The 27,455-nt window shown below is 40.9% G+C and overlaps 2 protein-coding genes and 1 long non-coding RNA gene across 4 annotated transcripts; 1 reads left to right on the forward strand and 2 right to left on the reverse strand.

The window, feature by feature from the left end:
- Window positions 1–3,247: 3,247 nt before the first annotated feature.
- LOC107220195 lies at window positions 3,248–6,334 on the reverse strand. The gene is made up of 2 exons (XM_015658676.2): window positions 6,030–6,334; window positions 3,248–5,961 (listed from the first exon to the last, which is right to left on the reverse strand). The coding sequence occupies exons 1-2, from the start codon at window positions 6,332–6,334 to the stop codon at window positions 3,450–3,452; spliced, it is 2,817 nt and encodes a 938-aa protein (XP_015514162.1). The 3' UTR covers window positions 3,248–3,449.
- A 5,565-nt stretch (window positions 6,335–11,899) lies between these two features.
- On the reverse strand, window positions 11,900–13,018 carry LOC124295002. The gene is made up of 2 exons (XM_046742910.1): window positions 12,689–13,018; window positions 11,900–12,271 (listed from the first exon to the last, which is right to left on the reverse strand). The coding sequence occupies exons 1-2, from the start codon at window positions 12,984–12,986 to the stop codon at window positions 12,216–12,218; spliced, it is 354 nt and encodes a 117-aa protein (XP_046598866.1). The 5' UTR covers window positions 12,987–13,018; the 3' UTR covers window positions 11,900–12,215.
- Window positions 13,019–15,224: 2,206 nt separating this feature from the next.
- Window positions 15,225–16,905, forward strand: LOC124295003. 2 transcript variants are annotated; one of them, XR_006904909.1, is made up of 4 exons: window positions 15,225–15,280; window positions 16,269–16,344; window positions 16,428–16,493; window positions 16,847–16,905. It is a non-coding gene; the product is annotated as an uncharacterized LOC124295003 (long non-coding RNA). The 2 variants fall into 2 exon arrangements; XR_006904908.1 differs by lacking the exon at window positions 15,225–15,280 and adding an exon at window positions 15,620–16,161.
- The last annotated feature ends 10,550 nt before the right edge of the window (window positions 16,906–27,455 follow it).

Below are 27,455 nucleotides of genomic sequence, written 5' to 3' on the forward strand. Positions count from 1 at the left end.
ATTTACTAAACATAATGTCAAGTTTGTGGGAAAAAATTCAAAAGACTTACAAATAGTCTTTGATTCGGGAAAAGATAGGATCCCTATGGGCAAACGATCCAATGTTGTGTACAAAATACCTTGCAATGATTGCAATCAAGTTTATATCGGACAAACTGGCCGCCATCTAAACACCAGAATCAAAGAACATCAACGCGCAATGTACATGAGAATGAAGAACGTCACACTGCTCTAACAAAACATGTGACCAATAAACCGCATACTTTTAGCTATGACAATACAAACATCCTCTGTGAAGAATCTAATTATTATGAAAGGTTATTACTAGAAATGTGCAATATTGTAGGACACACTAATTCCGTTAACCTTAGACAAGATGTTGAACATCTTAGCAATATTTACAAACCGCTAATCTCCGCGCACCTATCACACATTGTTTAACCTTAACTATACACATAAAATTATTGTCCCCATCGCACAGTTTTTTTTACATAATTTTTTTGTTTTTTTATATATGTTTATATCTGGTTCACCTTCACTCTGGGTCATATTTGTTTCTCCCATCAGTCGTTATTCACCAGTTGACCCAATCGGTTCAACAAAATTTTTGTTAGACATGGAGAACAGGGTCATAAAGATCCCAGTACCACTTTCTTGGACATTGCGTAAACTAATTTAACTGCTATAAAAACTTTTCTTTAAAACTTTTTTAATACATTGACATATAGACAGTGATGATACATAGTTTTTTTAATTAATTACCTCCAATTTGTAACTCCTACACTTTAAACAACCGGAGGAGCCGACAATGACTACCGTTACTCGAAGAACTTTGTCTCGACAAATTGTATTTTATGAATTCGACTTGTATCTTAGTCCCCTTCCTATAAAAAAGTAAATTACTCTCTAAGCCTATCTTCTTTTTCAATCATAACAATTAATCAAATTGTACTCACTAAGAGTATTACATCTATAGTATTTAATGTCTGATTGTACTTTTCTTATAAAAAATGTATTTTGTTCTCGACAGTTAAATAAATAAATCGTTCTGAGGAGGGCCCATATCCGGGCCGAAACGTTAACAAAAAATACGTTATACATATGATTGACCGCTCACCAAGATTCAATAATATGTAACAAAACTTTCACTCACGGATTCGTCATGCTTTCCAGAAAATGAATAAAACATGCATAAATAATGAGAGTCGTCAAATTAAGTGAAAAAACAAAACTTCAAAAATTTCAAACACAAATTACAGTTTAAATTGTATTTAAAGAAGTAATACGCAAAAAAAAGTTTTTTTATACAAAATAATTGTAATACGCTTACGATTTTTAGTTTGTTATATACTGAATCAGACGAAATCAAGATTGTATTTTAATAATGTAAAATGCTTGGGCTTAGGGAACTAAACCAAATCACAGTGGGTTTTCTGAATTAATACTACAACCCAGGAAATTATCGAAATCATCCAAAAGAGTGATAATAAAAGTATCCCAGTAAAAATGTGACATGTTTTCACAATTTATTCGTATATATTTATGATCAAAACAGTTGGAAAGTTATCAACCCGTAGAAAGTCGTTATTATCCTTACATAAAAAAACTTGTAATTCCAAAACGAAATTTCTTGGTGTCATATGAATTTTTAATTTCCATAGCACCCGTTTTTTGCTAATTCATTTCGCATGGTCGTGAGCACTTTTAGTAGCAGGGAGGATTAATTCTCGAAAATATGTTTGATAATTCTAAAATATTCTTCGACAAATGAAATCTTATCTAAACATGTCCAATGAACTCTTGGAAATATATCTGATTTGATTGAAAATATGTACCTTAAGTAATTGATCACTCAAAAGTTTTGCTCTTTCTCAAATAATTTTATGAATGTTGTGTGTATCATCTACAAAAGGATAATTTGAATAGGCAGGCCAGAGTTGAAAGTTTTCAAAAAATTTTCAACGATATCGATATAAATCCTTGTACACTGTTGCTATAAAATAAGTATTATGCTGTGACGATCATCCGAAAAGAACGATCTGTTCTGTCGATATCAAGTGCATGTAAAATGAAGTAAAATGTGCTCTGTAAATTATTCTGGATGGATTTAGATCGCAATATCAGAAAATACCAGGATTCCTAAAACAAAAGAAAATTGAAACCGACCAGCTGCATCACCTAGGACAGAACTTTGATTAAGTAGTCAGAAAACCATGCTAATGGTGTCTAGTTTGAATTTTCTTTCGGGGTAAAAAGCTGCAATTTTAGATTTCTGTGTCTTCAATGATGTATAACATTTTTTGAGTTACCACTTAGTGGTCTCATGATGGTTTAGATGCGTCTTTTGACGCGTTTCCACGAAATGAAAAAGTTTTTCATCGAATGAAACAAATGTCATAATTTTCTACGATTGGGTTTTATTTTATGAAAAATAAGAATCACCAAATTCTATGATAGATTGTATTCGTATACATTCTGAATAAAATACTACATAAAATGTCTCGCCTTTTACTGTTAAACGTCATCCTTAGGAAGGTATAACTTTTGAGCCTTTTTTCAATTGATTTATCCTAACACACTGTAGAGGCTCTGTTTCTTCAACGAACTGCGAACTGACGATATTTAAAGAATTCCAAGTGGTTTGCGAAATGTAACGCTGAAAATTTTGTACATGCAAACTTTGTATACTAAACATTCGAAAATTTTGGCAATGTTGTGTAATAAATTTACCATAAAATGAAAGTTTAAGCACACAATGTTTCAATTATAAATTTAATCATCTGTATATTTTCTTAATTCTCCGTTCTCGTTGATGGAAACTAAAAGTTTGAATATTTTCGTATTGTGAGTAATGCGTGCAGTTCAACTACAACATATTTTCTAAATGAATTGTTAAAAACTGTAAATATTTGAAAACTGTATTCTAGGATAAAGTAAAATATTCACAAACTTTTAATGGACAATAGCGACCGTCTGGTGAAACGTACTATCCTAGATGCGTGCCAATGTAACAATAAAATGACAATCATGAAAAAAACAAAAACAGAATCAATGTGTTACAAATGATGTAAAGAATATGTAGAAAAACCATGCACTAATACTTCACTGCACAAGTAAACAACTTTGATATTTTTCCAATCGATCTTGATAAATGCTATAGTATCCACCTTCTCGATTAGAAATCTATCATAATATCAGCAAGACAAAAAAATATCACTGTAATAATAAACGATCCAAAATATGTGTAGAAAAGCACCAAAGTGTTGCTAGATACATAATTTATATAAATCCTTCTTGCGAAGCGTAGCCGTAACACAAATTGTACACACCGGCGACTTCACGTTGCGTGTTTGCACTTCGTCGTAGCGAAAGATGATCGGAAAACGCATTACTCGATCCTCACATATTTTTCTGTCGAAATAAGAATGTCCGTTCAATCATGACCATTTTTACTCATCCGTGCATGCAGACGCGGGTGGCTCGAGTTTTAAACTGACAAAAAAATTGTCTCTATCCTCCCTGTATCGAGCCTTGAGCAAAAACTCCCAGGCTATTGAATGCCCGAGATATGAATAATTTTGCGCCGATCTCTGGCACTCGGTCAGCCAGGCAGTGACCTCGATCACACGTTTCTGTCGTTCATCCATGTTTCTCAGGTTTAACTCATTCTGTGCGATAAATCCGAGTTCAATGACGTAGCTGCGCCATCGATCGTAGGCCATTCTAGCCAGAATTCGTTGCCTGGTGTTCCAAGCCCCACCATCGCCGGACAAATTACAATGGAGCGAACCTGCCTTGCCATTCTTAAGTTTTACAATAGCTGCGGAAATAATTCGTCGGGCGAATCCGACGCAAGGCTTAGGTTGCTCGAGATTGGCGTCATCGCAAACATCTGGGGAAGACGAGGCACTCAGTTCTTTCCTAACCAAGGACTTCACGGCCGGGGTATTGGCAGGACGAGAATCAGAAGTAATGCCCAGCAGCCGCGCTAAGAGGTCACCAACGTACGGCAAAGCGGGCGAGTCGAGCTCAGCCCTTGCCCAAGTCCTACGGTACTTTTGGGTTCGAGGGCTCCTATAAATCTTCGACAATTGTTCCATCGCTTGATACCTCGTGGCATGGTGAGCCCTGAGATGATCCCAGGTGGCCTTGAGCCGATAAATGGGAGGGCTCTGAAGGCCAGCCAGGATGGATCTGCATGACTGGAAGTTTCCGGTGGCGTGAGACTTTCCAGCGGCGTTTATCAGGCGAGCAACAAGACGAGCGCGAAACTCGACCTTCTTTACAGCCAATATCTCGCTGGCAACAAGGCAGGAGATCCGGTGACTGAAAGCGATCCAGGCACCGAGGTTCGACGCGTTTTTGGACGACCCCTGGAATACGATTATCTCCATCTCCACCGGCGGAATTCGGAGAAAGAGGTCTCTGTCAACAAGGGTCAGCTGATGAGCGATCGTGGTGCTGTCCAGGTCCCAAGCACTCACCCTGAAGTCCATTTTCAGCAAGCGTCGCAGCTGGTCAGTGGTAGCACCACCTCGCGACGGGCCGCCTTGATTTTTCTTCCGCTTCCATGGCTGCGTCACAACCTGCGATGAGAATATGCGACCGAGGATGTGACCGGCTCGCTCATCGTTCGTCGCAAAAACACCAGTGTCACTTTGTAGCGAGCTGCGCTTCCGTCGGCCAAAGAACGTTCTGCGATTACCAGCAAACTGCTCTCTCTCAGACTGGGATCTAAACTCTCGGAGGAGTTCAAGGTGCTGTCGAAGCTCTCGATAGGCCGCCGTCGCCGCCCGAGGCCTGTACCAGTACTCAGGAGTCCAGAAGAGCACGACGCGTCCTCGCGTCGTCGCTCCCATCGCTCCACACCGCCCGCGGTCAAGGGCCGTTGCAGATATACTTGCAGCAAGCTGCCTTCTGGACACGGGCAACCGCAGCTCAGGGTCTATCGGCTGCCGCCGTACCCCGACGGCACTCATGGACCGTCGTCTTTGAACGGAATCGCGTTCTCCAGGCTGTACGGACCATGGGCCAAGGGCGTGAAGAAAATGGGCCGCCGTCGCCAGCCCGTAGCGTCTCGGGTGTCGCCCGAACGACTTCCGGCGATGCTCATTATCCTTCCGCCGATCGCCGCTCTCCCACGCGACGACACCGCTTTCGACTAGTTTATAGGGGTCCGAAGGCATGTGCGGAGGCTGCGCAGCGTCTCCTGCCTTACGCGAGTCGTAAGACTCCAAGTAAAGACCAGAGCGGCAATTTTCGCGAATGCCGAATCCGAACCTTGAGATCTTAGGTGCGAGGTTGATAATCTTCTGGGCAGTTGAGTGGCGGCCTAGTTTTTTTGGCGCGGAGTTTCCTACGTCCGCAGAGTCTTCGGTGAACTCAGTAGTCCACAGGTCGTCGACTCGGATCCCCTGAGTGAAGTTGAAATTCTTGTCTCGAGTAAAGAGGACGTCGCAAAGACCCCCAGACTGATGATTCGACTTATCTGCCCGGAAATTTTGACCCACAGGCCAGCTGTAGCAGCCCCTTTTTATCGGACGCCTCTCAGGTGATCCGTCGATCAACTCGTACCTGAGGTCGGCCAGACTAGCACCTGCAAATCGCACTGGAACTGGGGCGTAGTAACCGTAACCCAACTCGCCATGGGATGGGCCGAGAAAAAGGTCTTTCTGGGGCCAGGAAGGAGCGAGCCCATCGCCCGCGCCACCGTAGTGAGCCCAGACCCGGCAGATCGAGTGATCACCCCGTTTCTGCAACCTTCTAGCGAGCTCGACTTCTGAAGAGACAAGGAAGAGGGTACTGGCACTCGATGAACTCGCTGCAGTGGTCTCGGACAAAGAACTTCCACCTCCTTTCTGGGCTATTATGTTCTGAATTCGCTCGCACCATATGTTCCAAAACATTTCACGTCGTTCCATTCCTCCGAGTTCGTAGTAATTCGCTCTCCCATCGATCAACCTGGTAAAGAATCAACGAGAAATGACATTCAATGTTAATGCACTGGCAAGAATAATTCGCGCGTATACCTTGCCTTCAAAGTTCGCCGCCTTCGTCTTCGAAAAATACTCAGAGCTACGAACTCCAACGGATAAACCGAAACGAGTTCGAAGCTCTCGATGCTCGGATCCAAGTCCGGTGGACACATGAAGTCCGAGTTCTCATTAAGGATGTCGGCAGCGACTACTAGCCTTGACGGTGTCAAGCCTAAAGCAACTTCCCGCAAACCTCGCCCGTCGCGAGTCGTCTGAGCAAATGGAGACTCAACCAGAACTGTGTCAGAGAAGTCGCAGTACTCGGAAAGCAGGAGCTTCTGAATCCGATTATGCTCCATCGTGGAATTTACTTCATCTAAGATCCTAGGCTATTTAAGATGAAATCATTAACGGTGGAGAATGAACACTTGGCAAATTATCGACGAACAAACATCAGATGAAACTTGAGTTGTGAATATTTTTCTTTTTAATCATTGTCATTAAACTAAAATTAGTATCGATTGAACGAAATTTTACAAAAGGGATATTGCGACACTTTGGTTTGGTTGGAAAATGCAAACGAAGACGAACCGTTGACATGATCGCAGCCAACACGACTACGTAAACTCGATCCTTGAACTGCGGTATCATTTTTTTTGTCAAATATATCGCGGTCAAGCGGTGTCACAAAGTGCTCCGTAATTTATTACTAACAATAAACCACGATCCGGATAGCTAATCGCGTACAGCGACGAAATTGTTTGTAGTACATAATACATTTGACGTGACTCTTACGATTAATGTAGTTCTGTTAAATAAAAAATTGATTCATTTTCATTTCTCGTATATACTTTTCTCGATATATAACCCAAACCTCGGAAATATGCTTGAGAATCGTCACGGTCACTTCAAATACCTTCCTATAACTCTGAAAGATTTTTAAGGTAATAGTGACTGCCGTTTGACGTGTTCCGTAAAATGAAATTGTAAAACCAGTCATTTTGTCTGGTCTGGGATTTCTAGTGTTAAACGGTTGATTAACTCAACTTTGAATTCCTCCCAGTTGACTTCCTTGGTGCCTATCCTAGTGCATATGTTTTCGTTGTGGAAGGATCCACTCCCGACCGTTAATTGCAGGGGAAAATGATCGATCCGTTTGGGGTCCGGTTCGGTAAGACTATATTTTATGCTCAATATGCTATAGGAGGAGAGGGTAATATTCGGTGGGCTCTTTCTTACCGGTTCCGAATAGGTCTTTGCGGCATATCCTATATTTAAGACCCTAAAATTGAGCTCGGTAATAATATACGCTAGCCAGTCTTCGCTGGAAATTATAAGCTCGTTTCTCCATGGAGAGTGGTGCGCGTTGAAGTCACCCGTAATGATTACGTTTTTCCATCCCTTGATTTTCGTGAGGAATTGCATGACCTCTGGTTTGTCAGTCCTGAGTTGAGAGGGGATATACAGAGTGAGTCAATTGAACCTCCGAGAATGGGAGGAGCTTAGTTGATGAATTAGGCTCTACCCCTCAGCCAGTCTAGTGAATGCTCAGTACATACGCCTATGAGTAATCATGACTTTCATATGCCAAGACGAACCTAATTGCTGACATTTCGTGCTGTCATTTTTCCGTTGCTGTCATATCTTTGTTATCATTTGCCAGATTGGCTGAGGGGTATTGAAGGTCCTAATTCATCAATTAAACTCCTCGCATTCCAGAAGTGCCAACTGACTTGCTCCAGATTGGTTGAGGGGTGCGGCCTAATTCATTAAGTAAACTACTCCCATTCTCGGAGTTTCAATTGACTCGCTCTGTATACGTTAAGGAGGTGATACTTGGTGTTGCCGCTTGTTATTTTTAGCCCTATTACCTCTACGTTTTTGCGGTACTTCCTGGAGGATAATAGTCCTGTATTTCAGGATCTTGGGAATTAAGACTCATTGTTCTCCGGCGTTTCCGTGAGTCTATCTTATGGTGTTAAATCCTCGTATACATGGATTGTATCTGGAGGCGGGGAAGAGTGCGCTCTCCGTTAGGCATATGGACATCGCATTCGTCTAGCAAGTTGGTTACTTCTTGGTGTTTGGTGGAAATACCGTCGACGTTTCAGCCTATAATTTCCATGTCGATTTTATGAATTGTCTTATAAATATTACTAAAGTATTATCTTGGGACACGGTCTTACATACAGATCTGGTAACTCCGGCACTTTTGAGTGGTAGGGGGTGTCACCGTTAGTGAGGCACACGGTCTTGTTTTCTATCTATCCGCTAGGGGCGTCATTGGCCCGGGGTATAATAGATATAGATATATTCCGATAAGATAACCTGCTCATCGAAGTTTTTGACAGTTCATAACTCAGTGTAAAGTGTGTAAACGGTGTAAAAAATTCAGGATTGTTGATTCCGAAAAATCAGCTGTTCGGATCTGATTTATGATTGGCTCATCCCTAGGGGGCAGCGCTGCAGACAGCGAAGACGAGAACCATGGTTTTGCCTCATTATCTGAGTCATTCCCCACCCTACTAGTTTCCGGATCTGTATGTAAGACCGTGTCTTGGGAGAACTGGTGTAGTGGTTCCGGGACAGGTCTTCTCGATTCCTTCTCTTAACCTGGAGGGGGTCGACAGTCTGTTTGTTTTGATCTATTGGGATTATCTTGGGCCATCAAGATAGACCAGTCGTGGCCTCGCCTCTAGTAAAGTTAATCAGGTATTGGAGTCGGGGACACCTACGTCCCCGAACTTCTACCACTTCGCTTACAATTAGTGCCAAGGCCTCGAATTGGTCAAAGGCTCTGAGTAGGTCTGATTCTCTTGCATATAATTCAGTAATTTTTTTCCTCAAACTCAAGTGATTTGGTTAATTCGAACCTTTGGCGGGGTGGGGGGAGTAATCCTTTCCTATTCCGCCGGGTAGTTTGACAACCCCGATGTCTGCATCAGGAGGAGACGCGGAGGACTCCTGGTTAGTACCGATGAGAGTGGCTGTACCGTCTCTGAAATTATTATGCCATGCGTCTGTGTAAATGATTCTTTGGTCCACGCTTTTGCTTCCCTGAAGTTTATTCCTAATGGAATCTCAGGCTCTCTGAGGGCTGCCACAGCTTGTGCAGAGGAAATCTTGGATGCCATCTTCCAATTCTCCTCATCATGGTTAGCCCCGCATCTATTGCGCCAGGTAGGATGGTTGCAGGTTTGCCCCTATACATATAACCGTATCGTTGACAATTCAAGCATCTTTTGATTTTTGGAATATACTCATCTACTATCCTAAGGTTTTCATAGATTTTGACGGTGGAGGCAGGAAAGTTCCGAGCGAAACTTACTTCGCTTTAATTCAACGATTTATTTAAAACTAAATGTAAGCTCCAGTTGTCAAGTAAACAATATTGAACAATATGAATAACAGATTATTCGTACAGGGCTTGATTATATGCACGATATGGCGATTTAGGTTGATAATATGTATAACTGAGGAAGAGCGCAACGTATACTAGATGCGTTCTATGGCTTAGATATTGCTCATGTTGTGCCTTCGTGTGATGGAGTGGATGCATAGCCCTGCATCTTAATTATACCATGGTTTTCTCTGTAAATCAAGACACTGCGTTCTTTGTATGTACATCCTTCGGTATACATCACCTTAATGCCAAGTGCTCCAGAGAATATTCCAAATGTTTATGCTAGGATTTCCGTGACAAGAAATATATTTTCACTCTTTTTCTTGAGTTCATAACATGCGATTTCTGTCAGACTGTTTGGATTCTAGTCTATGAACTTATCGGACAGTGAAGTAGACCAAGTTGTTATCAACTATTCAAACCTCTGTAGACTTCGTTCGTCTCTGTCAAAATACCATTTGAGTTAGAGGGTGATCACCACTATTTCTAACAATTGAAATAAAAATCGAACTGAGGATCACATGTGCTCTTATAATATTCTTTGTTTAGCTTATCATGTCCATTTGCAATTTATTTGGGACAAATGGGACAAATTCTCCGCGGGCAATTGAAATTTACATGCGACAGCCCGGTGTCAGTGTTATACATTCGACTTGTGGTAGGTATACGTAACAGCTTTTCGATTTTGCAAATGATTTTTTTTAGAAGTTTTATTGGTCATGATTCCTTTTCAAAAATGAAATTTTTCAATTCCAGATTTATAAGTTATTAATTCAAGATATTTACATTTGTGCTTTTACAAGAATTCAATTTGTTAACTATAGATTTATCTTTACAGCCTGCATTTTTCTAATGGTGAATTCTTTTTTTAAATCTTTTATGAGTGTTTCAATGCTTCAATTAATAAAGCAGCTATAGTATTAATGAAATGAATTTGTTAAATCCACGTAATAAGTACTGTAACGCTAATTTTTGTTACCCTCAGATGAGGACTTACCGTTGACACTTTGGCCCGATTCTCCTTATACATATATGTTGGGCGCCAGACGCTTTGGCTTCGAATTTCAAACAACCAGGGCCGAATTTAACGTGTAAGAAGCCCGGGGCTACACACATTTTTGAGGCCCTGCATGGGGATAATATCTTTGTAAATAGGGGAAAATCATACGAATACATTTAACAAGCATAAGAATTAAACATAATATAATAAATATTAGAAGAATAGAGAGTATTTGTGAGATAGTACTATATATTTATGCATTTTTATTTATTGCACATTGTTAATATTATATAATATTATTTGAGTGACTAGACATCCGAGATCGGAGATCATGAATACAATGATAAAATTATCCACCAGTATCAGAATAACTTAAAATTCGCAGCCTAAAAGGTTTTCCTCCGAATTTTGGCGCTGACGAAATCTTCAATGATTTGAGAGTGATCAAGACTGTCTAGGACAGCACTTTCAATGCAGCAAATAGATAGTTTTGATAGTCTATCATTCTGCATACAAGCTCTGAATTTATTTTTTATAAAAGAAAGTTTCCAAAAAGTACGTTCCGATTCACAATTTGCAATCGGAGTTGAGAAATATAATCCTGAGCGGATACAATCAGTCTATTTTTATTTTTATTTTTCAAGTGCAAGTAGCTCTTTTGGGGGCCCTTGAGCATACGGGGCTTGGCGCTATAGCCCCTTTAGCCACCCCCCAGATCTAGGCCAGCAAACAACAATACGAAACAATACGAAACACTACGAATAATAATTAGAGAACCAGTTGTACGGTTGACTAGAGCCTAGTCCTGAGCCAGGTACTCACAAGAAATGGTAGATTGGCGGTATTCAAGACAGCTAACGATAATCATCATACATCATATCCTATCATCATACATAGTATTAAAGTTCGAAACCAAATTTTGGATGTTCGGATGTTTAGAAAGTGACGTCACCCAAATTTTTTTCTCTCCTGACGTCAACGATCTATGGTAATCGACGACGAAAATCAGCTAGCCGAATTCCTCAGTCCGGAAACAACCGCGTAGTGGAGAGGACGTATGAAAATCGCGCTCCGCAGATTTCGAGTATCGGGTCCTCAACCTCCTGGATTCTGCACTCCGGGTCCGCTACCTGGTAACTTTTGACCTTCAGGACTAATTTTCCGTATTTCTGGCTGTCCAGGTCCTCCACCTAGTGGATCTCGACCTCCAGGACTCGCGCTCCGTAGTTTTGGCTGTTCAGATCCTTGACCTGGTGACTTTTGACCTTTACGACTAATTTTCCATGGTTCCTGCGCTTCAGGTCCGCTACATGGTGAAACACGACTTCCAGGACAAGTGCTCCGTAGTTCCTGTGCTCCAGGTACGCTACCTGGTGAAACTCGACTTCCAGGAGAAGCGTTCCGTGGTTCCTGCGCTCCAGGTACACTGCCTGGTGAAACTCGACTTTCAGGAGAAGTGCCCCGTGGTTCCTGCGCTCCAGGTATGCTACCTGGTGAAACTTGACTTCCTGGACGACCGCTCCGTAGTTTCTGCGCTCCAGGTACGGTACCTGGTGGAACTTGACTTCCAGGACAAGCGCTCTGTAGTTCCTGCGCTCCAGGTACGCTACCTGGTGAAACTCGACTTCCAGGAGAAGCGTTCCGTGGTTCCTGTGCTCCAGGTACGCTGCCTGGTGAAACTCGACTTCCAGGAGAAGTGCTGCGTGGTTCCTGCGCTCCAGGTATGCTACCTGGTGAAACTCGACTTCCTGGACAAGCGCTCAGCTGTTCCTGCGCTTCAGGTCCAAAGCCCGGTGAAACTTGACTTCAGGAAGAGGACGAGGAGGACGAGGATTTCTCATGGAATGGTTTCTTTGTGCTTGAAATTTTTAAACTGCAGTATTTTTTCCTCATCTGTAGGTAGAATAACTTTGGTTTTGTTTAAATTCATGCAATCTACATTATGCTTTGTTAAACATCTTTCAGAATGAAAGTGAGTCAAACATCTATCACATAACCAAGTACGACATTTATGCTTAGAAATTTTAAATCTTGTTAATCGGGACAGATTTTGAGCACAAGTAAAATGAAAGATTCTATTTTTTTCACAACTTTCCATATCAACATCATCATCGTCATCGTCAGTGCTTTCAGTTTCTATCGCTAAAAGATGAATTACAGGTTTGTCAGACTTGTTTCGGCTCAAATAAATGGGTACGATTTCACTGCGCTTTTGTTTTTCCGTACTATCTATACCATAAACGTTGATTGAAAGTTTGTCAAGTTGCTCAAATTTTGGAATCTGGTCTAAAAACATTGGAAAATGCAAACCTTCGTATTGTATCACTGAGCTGAAATACGGATATGAAGTAATTTTACTGGGATTGTTGTTGTCGGCTGGGAACAGAGCTGCGGTGACCGACCAAAGAAAGTAATACGAGTCGCTGTTACGGATGTTGACGACAGCCTTCTTATCTTGAATATCTTTGGGTAGTGGTGTGTATGTGAAGACACCGCCTCGTAGTTGCACGTACTTGTTAATGTTGACGGTAAGATTTATAATTTCAAGTAACGACCAGCCTGAATCCTCTTCCTGGAAATCTTCGACCTTTTTCAACAAACGCTCCATCGCGTTTTCGATGAACCATTCGTTGATATCCGTTGTCTGGAGGATGATTTCATTTCTCGTATTAAAAAATTTGATCTCTTCCACCGTGTGATTATCTTTTCTAACTTCAAATTTACAAGCCAGGATAACGTTGGCTTTCAAGCTCCTGTCTTTCTTCAAAGCGTTTTTTAGTCTTGTCACAGCTAGTACCTTTGCGTCTTCTAGAAATCTCTCCACATCTTTATGCTTCAAATTGACGATGGATCCAGTTCGAATTTGGCTCTCGAAAGCTGCCTCCAAATCTTCCCACCGTACTCGATCGCTTCTTCGTCGGCTTCGTAATCCGTGACCCACTCTTTGAAATTGTTGAAATTTGGCTGTCAACGATTACAGAATACCAATTGTAGTCAAAATTCTCGTCTTCTCCCCGATCGTTGAAACCTTTCGCAAAATTTTGTTCAGAAGGCGAATATTTTGACTTCCGAATTTTATCTATTTTTGAATTTCTGCTGTTGATGATGATTTGTTCAAGATCTTGTACGCCGATTCCATAATATCGATCAATCTCAAACACTTCGCGGATTCCATCTTGAGCTTTTTCCTCACGTATACTTGACAAGTTGAGACTTAATGATCGTTTGCATTGCTGAGCGTCCTTTTTATAGGACAGCTGTACGTATGTTTGTGTATGCGCGCGCACCTTTTAGCATTCTTAGAGCTATAGTAACCAGACACCGCAGATCCATGGCTCTGAATGTACCGCGGCTATCGGTTGACCTTGTACTCTGGTCTTGACTGAACCCGTTCAGCATTCATCGTTAAGTTCACATGACAGTTACAAGCTAAAAAGAATGTCACGCGGTTGATATCAAACCGGCATCCGAGTAAGTGAAAAACAATTCTCAGAACCATTAATTTTGGAATGCCGCGTGGTTGATAACGTGGGAAAGAAATGTGGGGTGGTTGATGTTACACATCAGCAGTCCTACCGTGGGAAAAGAATTCGAAGTGGTTGATGTTACACATCAACAGTCCTATCGTGGGAAAAGAATGCGGGACGGGTAACCGACATCCAGGTCGGTAAAAAAGTTCACGCCCCTGCTGTGCCCTCTACCGTTGGCAGGCGAGCACCACATAGAGACTCTGACCGTCGGTCGGTGAAACAGCACGATTTTGACCTTCTACTGATAAGAATTGTCGGTAAGACAGTGCGATTTTTACCGTCGACCGATACAACTGTCGGTGAGGTTGCACGTTTTTGACCTCAAGTCAGTACGACAGAGCACGTTTTATGTGACGAGAGTGGGGGTAACCTTCAAGGGCTTGCGTCTGGGATGCGCAGAGCGGCTCGGTCGGTAAAGAAGGTGTTTGTACTCAGAACCCCCCCTTGCTATACTACTAATCCATACACAATATTTTTGATGTGTTCTTATACTGAAACTATTTATTACTATTCAAGGTAACCTAAGGTGGTTATGGGTGGTTGTTGGAGGTAGTTGGCGGTGGTTGGAGATGGTTGGAAGTGGACCAGAAGGGGAACGAGAAAGACGAGAAGAGGGCAAGGGGGACGAGGAGGACGAGGATCGATGCTCGGTGAGTTTAACATTTTTATAATATTTATTTAATGACAATTGTGATTATGTTGTATTTAAAATTTTTCAAACTCGACATGATTACAATAAATTATTTCAATTCATTTTCCGCGTAAGCACAAATTCAGCAGCTATAAATACGCTCATGAAATCTATTATATTATGAATTCATCATATTAATCCTTACACATTATTTTTGATGTGTTGTTATACTGAAACTATTTTTTACTGTTCAAGGTAACCTGAGTTGGTTATCGGTGGTTGTTGGAGGTGGTTGGCGCTGGTTGGAGGTGGTCGGAGGTGGACAAGAAGGAGGACGAGGAAGACGAGGAGATCAAGGTGGACGAGGAGGACGAGGATTTGTGCTCGGTGCGTAAAATATTTTTATAATATTTGATGGCAATTGTAATTATATTTCATCTAAAATATTTCAAACTTGTTATCTTTATAATAAATTATTTCAATTCGTTTTTCGCGTAAGCACATATTCAGTAGTTTCAAATGCGTTAATAAAATTTATTACATTTTAATTATTAATTAATTATATCAATCCTTACATAATATTTTTAATATGTTCTTATAGTGAAAATATTTATTACTATTCCAGGTATAACCCGAGGTGGTTAGCGGTGGTCGTTGGAGGTGGTTGGCGGTGATTGGTAATGGTCGGAGGTGGACAAGGAGGAGGACGAAGACGACGAGGAGAACGAGAATTTGTGCTCGGTGAGTTTAACATTCTTAAAATATTTGATGAAGTAGGATCAGGATGAGGAGTAGGATCAGGAGTAGGAATGGGAGTAGTATCAGGAGTCGAAGTAGCAGTAGGAGTAAGATCAGAAGTGGGATGAGGAGTAGTACTAGGATCAGGGGAAGATGTAGAAGTAGGAGTAGTAGTAAGAATAGGACTACGGCAAATGACTGATGGAATAACGGGTAATATATTTTGTAGTATTTGCCTTCTAGCAGGCAGATAAAATAAGGTAAAATAGGTAAAATAAGTAGTAGTAAATAGTAGAGTAAGATTAAATCTAAGCGACGGCTGTTAAACTGTAGGACAAGAGTAGACTGACCGGCGCGGAACCCCTGCGTTGGCAAATTCCGTGCCGGCAGTAGGACGTGAGCCGTAACAACGATACGGCAAAGTGACAAACGAACTGACTGACGGGGACTCACAAAACAGACACGTAATAAATAGGACAGTAGAGCAAGGGCGACGGGAGCGGAGATGTGGGGCCGACAGGCCGGCGAGGAGCATGCGAGTGCAAGCCCCGAGCCGACAGTAGGTCAAACCACGGGCCAGGCGAGGGAGGTTATGACAACAAGCCGGCCACAGAGACGAGGTGAAGTAATGCGAAAGCGGTTCCGCCTCGTCCTGGGTGATGAGCGGCGGAGGGGTTTTAGCCGGTACAAATCCGGCACTATCCGAAGACACCAACTTGAACTTCCGGATGTTTTTTTGAAGATTTTCCATTCGCCGCTACTAGAAAAAAAAAGGGGGAAAAAAAACCGGTAGGGTAGGGTAGGGTAGGGTGACAAAAAAGAGAAACCAAATACAAAATAGTAATAGCCCTTTGCCGCAGCATAGAACCATACAAGATTCCTAGGTGGGCAATCTTAGATTTACGAGCAAAGTCTGATTAGTACTTTGTCAATCTTGTTCGACCTATGAGATACGTTTCTAACCAGAGAAAAATATATTGAAAATTTACAGTATTTCACGACAGTGATACCTTATCACATGGACAGTGGCCCACCTGATAATCAAGCTTTACAAGTCCTCATTAAGAGTAAGTTTTACAAGTTCCTGGTAACAGTACCAACAATTACTTAATAACTTCATTCGAAATTAATAATATGTTTTTGTTTTCAGTATTGAAGGCTATTAATGAGGATAGTCCAACGGTGCCCACATTATTAACGGACTACATATTGAAAGGTGGGCTGATTTCTTTCACCTTGTCTTGAATTCGTGCGAGATAAACACTTGTATATTTCACGGTCCAGTTATTATCATGAGGTTGAAGTTCGTAATGTTATTCAGGCTATGAGTTTTTAGAAAAACTAGGAATACAACTTCAGGATTGTCTAAAAATAAGTAAACCGTAATAAACCAAATTATAATCATATCAAGTTATCAGTAATAAGCAATTGCGGGTAAAATATTAGCTTACTTTTGTAAGTATTTATAAATATAGCCTCTATGAATATTCATTGTTGGTATATAAGGTGTGGCGACGTACCTACCTTCTGTAAGAGATTTTGAAGATTATCAACATAATTATGTTTCAGTTCTGTGCCCCACCTAGGGATCCACTAGTACATATCCTCCGACGTGACATCGCTGTGCTACGTATGAAGAAGAAAAGATTTATTAAGATGCAGATTGCTCCTCTCTTCTTGCCATTGTGCTTTCAGCCATTGTTTTGCTGTGTGTTTAAAATTTAGGACAGTATATAATATAGAATAACAGGTACAGCTACGAATATAGCACTGCAATAAATCTTATAGAAATGAGCTTACATTGAGATTTCTCTGTATTTATAACTCGACGCGAGAAGGCAAAAATCAATGTAATGCCATCTGTAAGGTAATTGGACTCGTATTTGCACTACGAGAACTCGTTGGGCATTTTGCGGTGAAATTTGAAGAATTGTTGTACAAGAAATTAAATAACTATAAGAATGGATAAAAAATATTATCTCTAATAGTGAATGTAGCTAATACAGCTTTAACCGTATATTGATTATGTTAATGATCTATTGTGACAAGATCGGAATTAGATGAGCTCTCTAAATACTCTTTTTTGGACTATTAATTTATATCATGTATATGTTAATGTATATTTCTTCAGTTTATACAATCACTGCACTAGGATTACCCTTGCCACGTTTTATGGTGCGCTTGTGTAATTTGTACATTATTAACCTTACGTTTTACTCTATTTGCGACAAGTTGTGAGTGTTTCTAATTTCTTGGCAATTATTTATGTACATGTATGTGTATATATGTATATGAGAGGGAGATACTTATGCATGTGTATATACATATATGCACGTATTTAAAACTGGACTTTTACAATAAACACAGAGGTTTTAGTATATTCACATACGGATTTCTGTGTATAGGTATACTTGAACTAAAATATTCTTATCTCTAATACGGAGTTCTTCGTAATTCGCATTTGTTCTTGTAACTCAATGTCCTACATACGATGGCAAAAATCGAGATCCAACTTGACTGAGTCTAAAAGCCCTGTTGACATAAAAGCAGCTATTTGATAGAAATTATAGTTTATAGTTTACACAGCCCGTTGCATGATATTTCATTATAAATACATATGTTTCAATGTATTTAGGAATAATTTATCAAATATTATAAGATTATTTGAAAATTAAAAATTATTCGAAATCAATTTTAAAAATCTTTTATAAACTATGAGTAGTAGAGTGAAAATTTTAATTTATTTATAAATATATCCACACATGAGCCGGCATTAGGTTTAAAATTCATTCATTCATCCATTCCACGATTCATTCATTCCAGGTGTATATTGTTTAAAACAGTGTATATGGTTAAAATTGGTGAATATTCTTGAGATTATAAATAATTGTCAATAACCGTCTTTCGTCAAGGCACTATATTTGTTTATTGCACTTTTATTATTTCTCGTTCTATATCGTCTCTTTTTAAATTTGGGCTTGGGTTTTGGAGTGTTTAATTTTTAATTTAATAGCTATGTCCTCGTAGTTTAGATTTACTTTATTATTTTTAATTGGTCGATTTTGGATCGATTACGATTTCTTTTCAGAGAGGAAAACCTCCGCACCTCCTTCCTCCTGGAGAGACGTAGACCAAACCACCTAATTTTCTCCTTAAATTTGCGACCAGGTGCCCCACTCCTTGGGTCTAACCTAATCCGATCGTGCCGTGTACAGTGAGCGGTTATATTTGAATCATTACAATATACAGAGGTCATGTGCAAATAATAAATGAATTCGACCGCAGTTTGATGTATTCATTAGAGCTTTAACAATAAATTTAAGCTTTGTTACTTCTTTTATTTTATTATGGATAATCAAAAACATTTCCGACTATTCGTGCTGTGGAAGCATGGGGATTAAACCAAATGTAGCGAAAGATTAGAAACAGTGTATGTAGAGTACGGGTATTTTTCTAACAATGCAAACACGTGCCGCTAGCTTAGTTTTGACATATCTAGAATACCACGCCTTGCGAATTAGCTTTCCGGACAGAGATGAATGATGAATTTTAAGGATTGCATTATCGTTGTTGAATACTCTATGCCTCATGGGAAAAGAAAATCTGTAACGATAAAATTGATGCACCGGATCATCGTCGACTTTAACTTTCGAAATGTCCTACCATTTTCGAACACCTCCTACCTCCCCCTGCCACCTCCGACCATCAGTGGCCACATTCGACCACCCCCTATCACCTTCTGCCAGCGCCGACCACCTCCTACCATTTCCGAACACCTCCAACCATCCTATTTACCTATATTACTAGATTAGCTATGATACGAAAAGAGAAGAATTATTCATTTCGAAATGGGATTCTATTCGACGCGCGCTCGATGTATTCCATAACATTAGTATTCATAATTATTCCGACAACTTTTCATTTGCTCTCTCGATCTTGAATTTTCATAGGCATAGAATCGAAACGCTGTTTTAGCTGGTCGCAAGTGAAGTATCTGCGTTGGGTGGAGGAGCAGAATTGTTTTTCGAAAAGTATTCGGATGGAAAAAAATTCAGAGTAACTGTAATACATCACGGATTGGCTAATTTTGAACGAGATGAAATGGATGCTTCGTATATGAGACGGTATTTAACGCCGCGTAGTGGTTTAAAGACCTAGAAAGGTGATAGGGAGAGAAAGAACGACGCTTCTTAACACTTCGAGTGTATTTTAACACACATTTGAAAGATACGAGCCAAATTTTTCATCATCCAACTGTCGCAGAACGGCAGCGTTATTAGCCGACCCGTTCACTGAAGAATATATCTTCAGTCAACGGCTGACCATCGAAGGGCCTGGCCGCTTGAGTCTGGAATCGGCAGGAGAGATGAAGTGTGTATTTCTTGTATGAAATGTGAAAGCTAAAATCATTATACATCATATCATATCATCATACCTTATACATCATACATCATACATCGTACATCATACATCATCATACATAGTATCAAAGTTCGAAACCATAGTTTGGATGTCGGATGTTCAAAAAGTGACGTCACCAATTCAAAATCAGCTAGCCGAATTCCTCAGTCTGGAAACAACCGCGCAGTAGAGCGGACGGATGAGAGTCGCGCTCCGCAAATTTCGAGTACCGGGTTCTCAACCTCCCGGATCCCGCGCTTCGGGTCCGCTACGTATTTCGAGTATCGGGTTCTCAACCTCCCGGATCCCGCGCTTCGGGTCCGCTACGCGGTGAAACTCGACTTCCAGGATAAGCGCTCCGTGGTTCCTGGTTCATGTTTACAAAAAATTATTTCAATTCGTTTTTCGCGCAAGCCTAAATTCGGTAGCTGTCAGTCCGCTAATATAATTTCTCGACTTCCAGGATAAGCGCTCCGTGGTTCCTCGTTCGTGTTTATTATTTCAATTCGTTTTTCGCGCAAGCCCATATTCAGTAGCTGTCAGTCCGCTAATAAAATTTCTCGACTTTCAGGATAAGCGCTCCGTGGTTCCTGATTCATGTGCAACCCCAAATTCGGTAGCTGTCAGTCTGCTAATGAAATTTCTCGACTTCCAGGATAAGCGCTCCGTGGTTCCTGGTTCATGTTTACAAAAAATTATTTCAATTCGTTTTTCGCGCAAGCCTAAATTCGGTAGCTGTCAGTCCGCTAATATAATTTCTCGACTTCCAGGATAAGCGCTCCGTGGTTCCTGGTTCATGTTTACGATAAATTATTTCAATTCGTTTTTCGCGCAAGCCCAAATTCGGTAGCTGTCAGTCCGCTGATAAAATTTCTCGACTTCCAGGATAAGCGCTCCGTGGTTCCTGGTTCATGTTTACAAAAAATTATTTCAATTCGTTTTTCGCGCAAGCCTAAATTCGGTAGCTGTCAGTCCGCTAATATAATTTCTCGACTTCCAGGATAAGCGCTCCGTGGTTCCTGGTTCATGTTTACAATAAATTATTTCAATTCGTTTTTCGCGCAAGCCCAAATTCGGTAGCTGTCAGTCCGCTGATAAAATTTCTCGACTTCCAGGATAAGCGCTCCGTGGTTCCTGGTTCATGTTTACAATAAATTATTTCAATTCGTTTTTCGCGCAAGCCCAAATTCGGTAGCTGTCAGTCCGCTAATATAATTTCTCGACTTCCAGGATAAGCGCTCCGTGGTTCCTGGTTCATGTTTACAATAAATTATTTCAATTCGTTTTTCGCGCAAGCCTAAATTCGGTAGCTGTCAGTCCGCTAATACAATTTCTCGACTTCCAGGATAAGCGCTCCGTGGTTCCTGGTTCATGTTTACGATAAATTATTTCAATTCGTTTTTCGCGCAAGCCCAAATTCGGTAGCTGTCAGTCCGCTAATAAAATTTCTCGACTTCCAGGATAAGCGCTCCGTGGTTCCTGGTTCATGTTTACAATAAATTATTTCAATTCTTTTTTCGCGCAAGCCCAAATTCGGTAGCTGTCAGTCCGCTGATAAAATTTCTCGACTTCCAGGATAAGCACTCCGTGGTTCCTGGTTCATGTTTACAATAAATTATTTCAATTCGTTTTTCGCGCACGCCCAAATTCAGTAGCTGTCGGTGCGCTAATAAAATTTCTATAACTTTACAATCTTCTCATAATCTTTTTGGTAAAATATGTCGATAAAAAAATTATATCAAACCTTACAAATTATTTTTGATTTGTTCTCACGCTGAAAATATTTATTAGTATTCGAGGTATAACTCGAGGTGGTTGGCGGTTTTCGTTGGAGGTAGTTAGGGGTGGTTGCGGGTAATCTCGGTGATTCGGGAGGAGGGGGAACGAGGATTTGTGCTCGGTGAGTAAAACACTTTTATAATATTTCACGGCAAATGTAATTATATTTTATCTGAAATATTTCGAACTTCTCATGTTTACATTGAATTATTTCAATTCATTTTTCGCGCAAGCACAAATTCAGTAGCTATGAATAAGCTTATACAATTTAGTATATTATTAATTAATTAATTAATATTCTCATAATATTTGATGGCAATTGTAATTATATTTCATCTGAAATATTACAAACTTGTCACGTTTACAATGAATTATTTCAATTCATTTTTCTTGCAAGCACATATTCAGTAGCTATGAATAATCTTATACAATTTGTTATATTATTAATTAATTATTTAATCAATTACTCAATTATATTAATCCTTACACAATATTTTCGATGTGTTCTTATACCGAAAATATTTATTACTATTCAAGGTATAACCTGAGGTGGTTGAAGGTGGTCGGAGGTGGTCGAGGAGGAGGACGAGGAGGACGAGGATTTGTGCTGGGTGAGTGAAACACTGTTATAATATTTGATGGCAATTGTAATTATATTTCATCTGAAATATTACAAACTTGTCACGTTTACAATAAATTATTTCAATTCATTTTTCGTGCAAGCACATATTCAGTAGCTATGAATAATCTTGTACAATTTATTATATTATTAATTAATTGATTAATTACATTAATCCTTACACAATATTTTTGATGTGTTCCTATACTAAAAATATTCATTACTATTCCAGGTATTACCCGAGATGGTCGGCGGTGGACGAGGAGGAGGACGAGCTGGACGAGGAGGAGGACCAGGTGGACGAGGAGGAGGACGAGGTGGACGAGGAGGAAGCGGGGTGGGTCGTGGGAGAGGACCTCTCCTCTCCTCAGAGGAGGGGAGGGGGAGGGGCAGGGAAGGGGGAGAGGTGGGCCGGGAGGGGGAAGGGACGGGAAGGGAAGGGAAGGGAAGGGGAGGGGAGGGTGGCGGGGAGGGGGCGGGAGGGGGGAGGGAGGGCGGAAGGGCGGGAGGGCGGGAAGGAGGGAGGGAGGGCGGGAGGGTGGGAAGGAGGGAGGGAGGGAGGGAGGGAGGGAGGGAGGGAGGGAGGGAGGTAGAGAGTGGAGGACGGATGTCGATGCGAACCCGTTAGAGTCAATAGAGCAGTACACCCCCCCCCCTCCCGCGCCCGCCCTCCCTCCCTCCTTCCCACCCTCCCACCCTCCCTCCCTCCCTCCCTCCTTCCCGCCCTCCCGCCCTTCCGCCCTCCCTCCCCCCTCCCGCCCCCTTCCCGCCACCCTCCCCGCCCCGTCCCTTCCCTTCCCGTCCCTTCCCCCTCCCCGCCCGCCTCTTCCCCTTCCCTGCCCCTCCCCCTCCCCTCCTCTGAGGAGAGGAGAGGTCCTCTCCCACGACCCACCCCGCTTCCTCCTCGTCCACCTCGTCCTCCTCCTCGTCCACCTGGTCCTCCTCCTCGTCCAGCTCGTCCTCCTCCTCGTCCACCGCCGACCATCTCGGGTAATACCTGGAATAGTAATGAATATTTTTAGTATAGGAACACATCAAAAATATTGTGTAAGGATTAATGTAATTAATCAATTAATTAATAATATAATAAATTGTACAAGATTATTCATAGCTACTGAATATGTGCTTGCACGAAAAATGAATTGAAATAATTTATTGTAAACGTGACAAGTTTGTAATATTTCAGATGAAATATAATTACAATTGCCATCAAATATTATAACAGTGTTTCACTCACCCAGCACAAATCCTCGTCCTCCTCGTCCTCCTCCTCGTCCACCTCCGACCACCTTCAACCACCTCAGGTTATACCTTGAATAGTAATAAATATTTTCGGTATAAGAACACATCGAAAATATTGTGTAAGGATTAATATAATTGAGTGATTGATTAAATAATTAATTAATAATATAACAAATTGTATAAGATTATTCATAGCTACTGAATATGTGCTTGCAAGAAAAATGAATTGAAATAATTCATTGTAAACGTGACAAGTTTGTAATATTTCAGATGAAATATAATTACAATTGCCATCAAATATTATGAGAATATTAATTAATTAATTAATAATATACTAAATTGTATAAGCTTATTCATAGCTACTGAATTTGTGCTTGCGCGAAAAATGAATTGAAATAATTCAATGTAAACATGAGAAGTTCGAAATATTTCAGATAAAATATAATTACAATTGCCGTGAAATATTATAAAAGTGTTTTACTCACCGAGCACAAATCCTCGTTCCCCCTCCTCCCGAATCACCGAGATTACCCGCAACCACCCCTAACTACCTCCAACGAAAACCGCCAACCACCTCGAGTTATACCTCGAATACTAATAAATATTTTCAGCGTGAGAACAAATCAAAAATAATTTGTAAGGTTTGATATAATTTTTTTATCGACATATTTTACCAAAAAGATTATGAGAAGATTGTAAAGTTATAGAAATTTTATTAGCGCATCGACAGCTACTGAATTTGGGCGTGCGCGAAAAACGAATTGAAATAATTTATTGTAAACATGAACCAGGAACCACGGAGCGCTTATCCTGGAAGTCGAGAAATTTTATCAGCGGACTGACAGCTACCGAATTTGGGCTTGCGCGAAAAACGAATTGAAATAATTTATTGTAAACATGAACCAGGAACCACGGAGCGCTTATCCTGGAAGTCGAGAAATTTTATTAGCGGACTGACAGCTACCGAATTTGGGCTTGCGCGAAAAACGAATTGAAATAATTTATCGTAAACATGAACCAGGAACCACGGAGCGCTTATCCTGGAAGTCGAGAAATTGTATTAGCGGTCTGACAGCTACCGAATTTAGGCTTGCGCGAAAAACGAATTGAAATAATTTATTGTAAACATGAACCAGGAACCACGGAGCGCTTATCCTGGAAGTCGAGAAATTATATTAGCGGACTGACAGCTACCGAATTTAGGCTTGCGCGAAAAACGAATTGAAATAATTTTTTGTAAACATGAACCAGGAACCACGGAGCGCTTATCCTGGAAGTCGAGAAATTTTATTAGCGGACTGACAGCTACCGAATTTGGGCTTGCGCGAAAAACGAATTGAAATAATTTATCGTAAACATGAACCAGGAACCACGGAGCGCTTATCCTGGAAGTCGAGAAATTATATTAGCGGACTGAGAGCTACCGAATTTAGGCTTGCGCGAAAAACGAATTGAAATAATTTTTTGTAAACATGAACCAGGAACCACGGAGCGCTTATCCTGGAAGTCGAGAAATTTTATTAGCGGACTGACAGCTACCGAATTTGGGCTTGCGCGAAAAACGAATTGAAATAATTTATCGTAAACATGAACCAGGAACCACGGAGCGCTTATCCTGGAAGTCGAGAAATTATATTAGCGGACTGACAGCTACCGAATTTGGGCTTGCGCGAAAAACGAATTGAAATAATTTATTGTAAACATGAACCAGGAACCACGGAGCGCTTATCCTCGAAGTCGAGAAATTATATTAGCGGACTGACAGCTACCGAATTTAGGCTTGCGCGAAAAACGAATTGAAATAATTTTTTGTAAACATGAACCAGCAACCACGGAGCGCTTATCCTGGAAGTCGAGAAATTTTATCAGCGGACTGACAGCTACCGAATTTGGGCTTGCGCGAAAAACGAATTGAAATAATTTATCGTAAACATGAACCAGGAACCACGGAGCGCTTATCCTGGAAGTCGAGAAATTTTATCAGCGGACTGACAGCTACCGAATTTGGGCTTGCGCGAAAAACGAATTGAAATAATTTATTGTAAACATGAACCAGGAACCACGGAGCGCTTATCCTGGAAGTCGAGAAATTGTATTAGCGGACTGACAGCTACCGAATTTAGGCTTGCGCGAAAAACGAATTGAAATAATTTATTGTAAACATGAACCAGGAACCACGGAGCGCTTATCCTGGAAGTCGAGAAATTATATTAGCGGACTGACAGCTACCGAATTTAGGCTTGCGCGAAAAACGAATTGAAATAATTTTTTGTAAACATGAACCAGGAACCACGGAGCGCTTATCCTGGAAGTCGAGAAATTTCATTAGCAGACTGACAGCTACCGAATTTGGGGTTGCACATGAATCAGGAACCACGGAGCGCTTATCCTGAAAGTCGAGAAATTTTATTAGCGGACTGACAGCTACTGAATATGGGCTTGCGCGAAAAACGAATTGAAATAATAAACACGAACGAGGAACCACGGAGCGCTTATCCTGGAAGTCGAGAAATTATATTAGCGGACTGACAGCTACCGAATTTAGGCTTGCGCGAAAAACGAATTGAAATAATTTTTTGTAAACATGAACCAGGAACCACGGAGCGCTTATCCTGGAAGTCGAGTTTCACCGCGTAGCGGACCCGAAGCGCGGGATCCGGGAGGTTGAGAACCCGATACTCGAAATACGTAGCGGACCCGAAGCGCGGGATCCGGGAGGTTGAGAACCCGGTACTCGAAATTTGCGGAGCGCGACTCTCATCCGTCCGCTCTACTGCGCGGTTGTTTCCAGACTGAGGAATTCGGCTAGCTGATTTTGAATTGGTGACGTCACTTTTTGAACATCCGACATCCAAACTATGGTTTCGAACTTTGATACTATGTATGATGATGTATGATGTACGATGTATGATGTATGATGTATAAGGTATGATGATATGATATGATGTATAATGATTTTAGCTTTCACATTTCATACAAGAAATACACACTTCATCTCTCCTGCCGATTCCAGACTCAAGCGGCCAGGCCCTTCGATGGTCAGCCGTTGACTGAAGATATATTCTTCAGTGAACGGGTCGGCTAATAACGCTGCCGTTCTGCGACAGTTGGATGATGAAAAATTTGGCTCGTATCTTTCAAATGTGTGTTAAAATACACTCGAAGTGTTAAGAAGCGTCGTTCTTTCTCTCCCTATCACCTTTCTAGGTCTTTAAACCACTACGCGGCGTTAAATACCGTCTCATATACGAAGCATCCATTTCATCTCGTTCAAAATTAGCCAATCCGTGATGTATTACAGTTACTCTGAATTTTTTTCCATCCGAATACTTTTCGAAAAACAATTCTGCTCCTCCACCCAACGCAGATACTTCACTTGCGACCAGCTAAAACAGCGTTTCGATTCTATGCCTATGAAAATTCAAGATCGAGAGAGCAAATGAAAAGTTGTCGGAATAATTATGAATAGTAATGTGAATACATGGCGGAGCAGTGGGACGAAGAGGACGAAGGTGGCCGGAGGTGGTTAGCGATGTTCGAGGTCAAGCTTCTTCTCACGGGGATGATCGAGCTGATCGACATTTCTAAGTCGCAGTTGACAAGAAGTCTTACGTACTTACTTTGTACCAACTCTAGTTCTCCTAGGTCTTGGTTTTGGATTTCAGACTTTGTATATAGCATAACTTTGTATACTTTCGTATTGATGTTTCCCAATATTGTTATGGGAAAGATGATAATAAAACCATCAAACCATCAAACCCTTTTGCATTTTTGGCGAAAATTTTCGCGATTTTGAAAAGTGCTGGAATAAATCATTTGATTCACCATTTCGACGTATTTTTGATAGAGGAAACGATTGTTTTCAGTTCAGCGTCGCTGTAAGCAACGAAAATTATCTCCATATTTGCTAGGTTATCCCGTAGTAGTTGGTAGAACTTTGTCGGAGATGTTCAATCTTAAGTCTAGATCGATGAGTTACCAAAGGATCCACGACTTACGATCGCAAACTGAATCTTCAGATGAAGAATCCAAATAAATAATGATTATGGAGTCTCAAAATTTCCCTCACAGTTAAAAATGTCATTTTTTTTACGAAATAAAATCGTAAATATTACATCTAGGCTCTCACATCACTTA

The sequence above is a fragment of the Neodiprion lecontei genome, chromosome 6 (assembly GCF_021901455.1).
Source record: "Neodiprion lecontei isolate iyNeoLeco1 chromosome 6, iyNeoLeco1.1, whole genome shotgun sequence".
Taxonomy (NCBI): domain Eukaryota; kingdom Metazoa; phylum Arthropoda; class Insecta; order Hymenoptera; family Diprionidae; genus Neodiprion; species Neodiprion lecontei.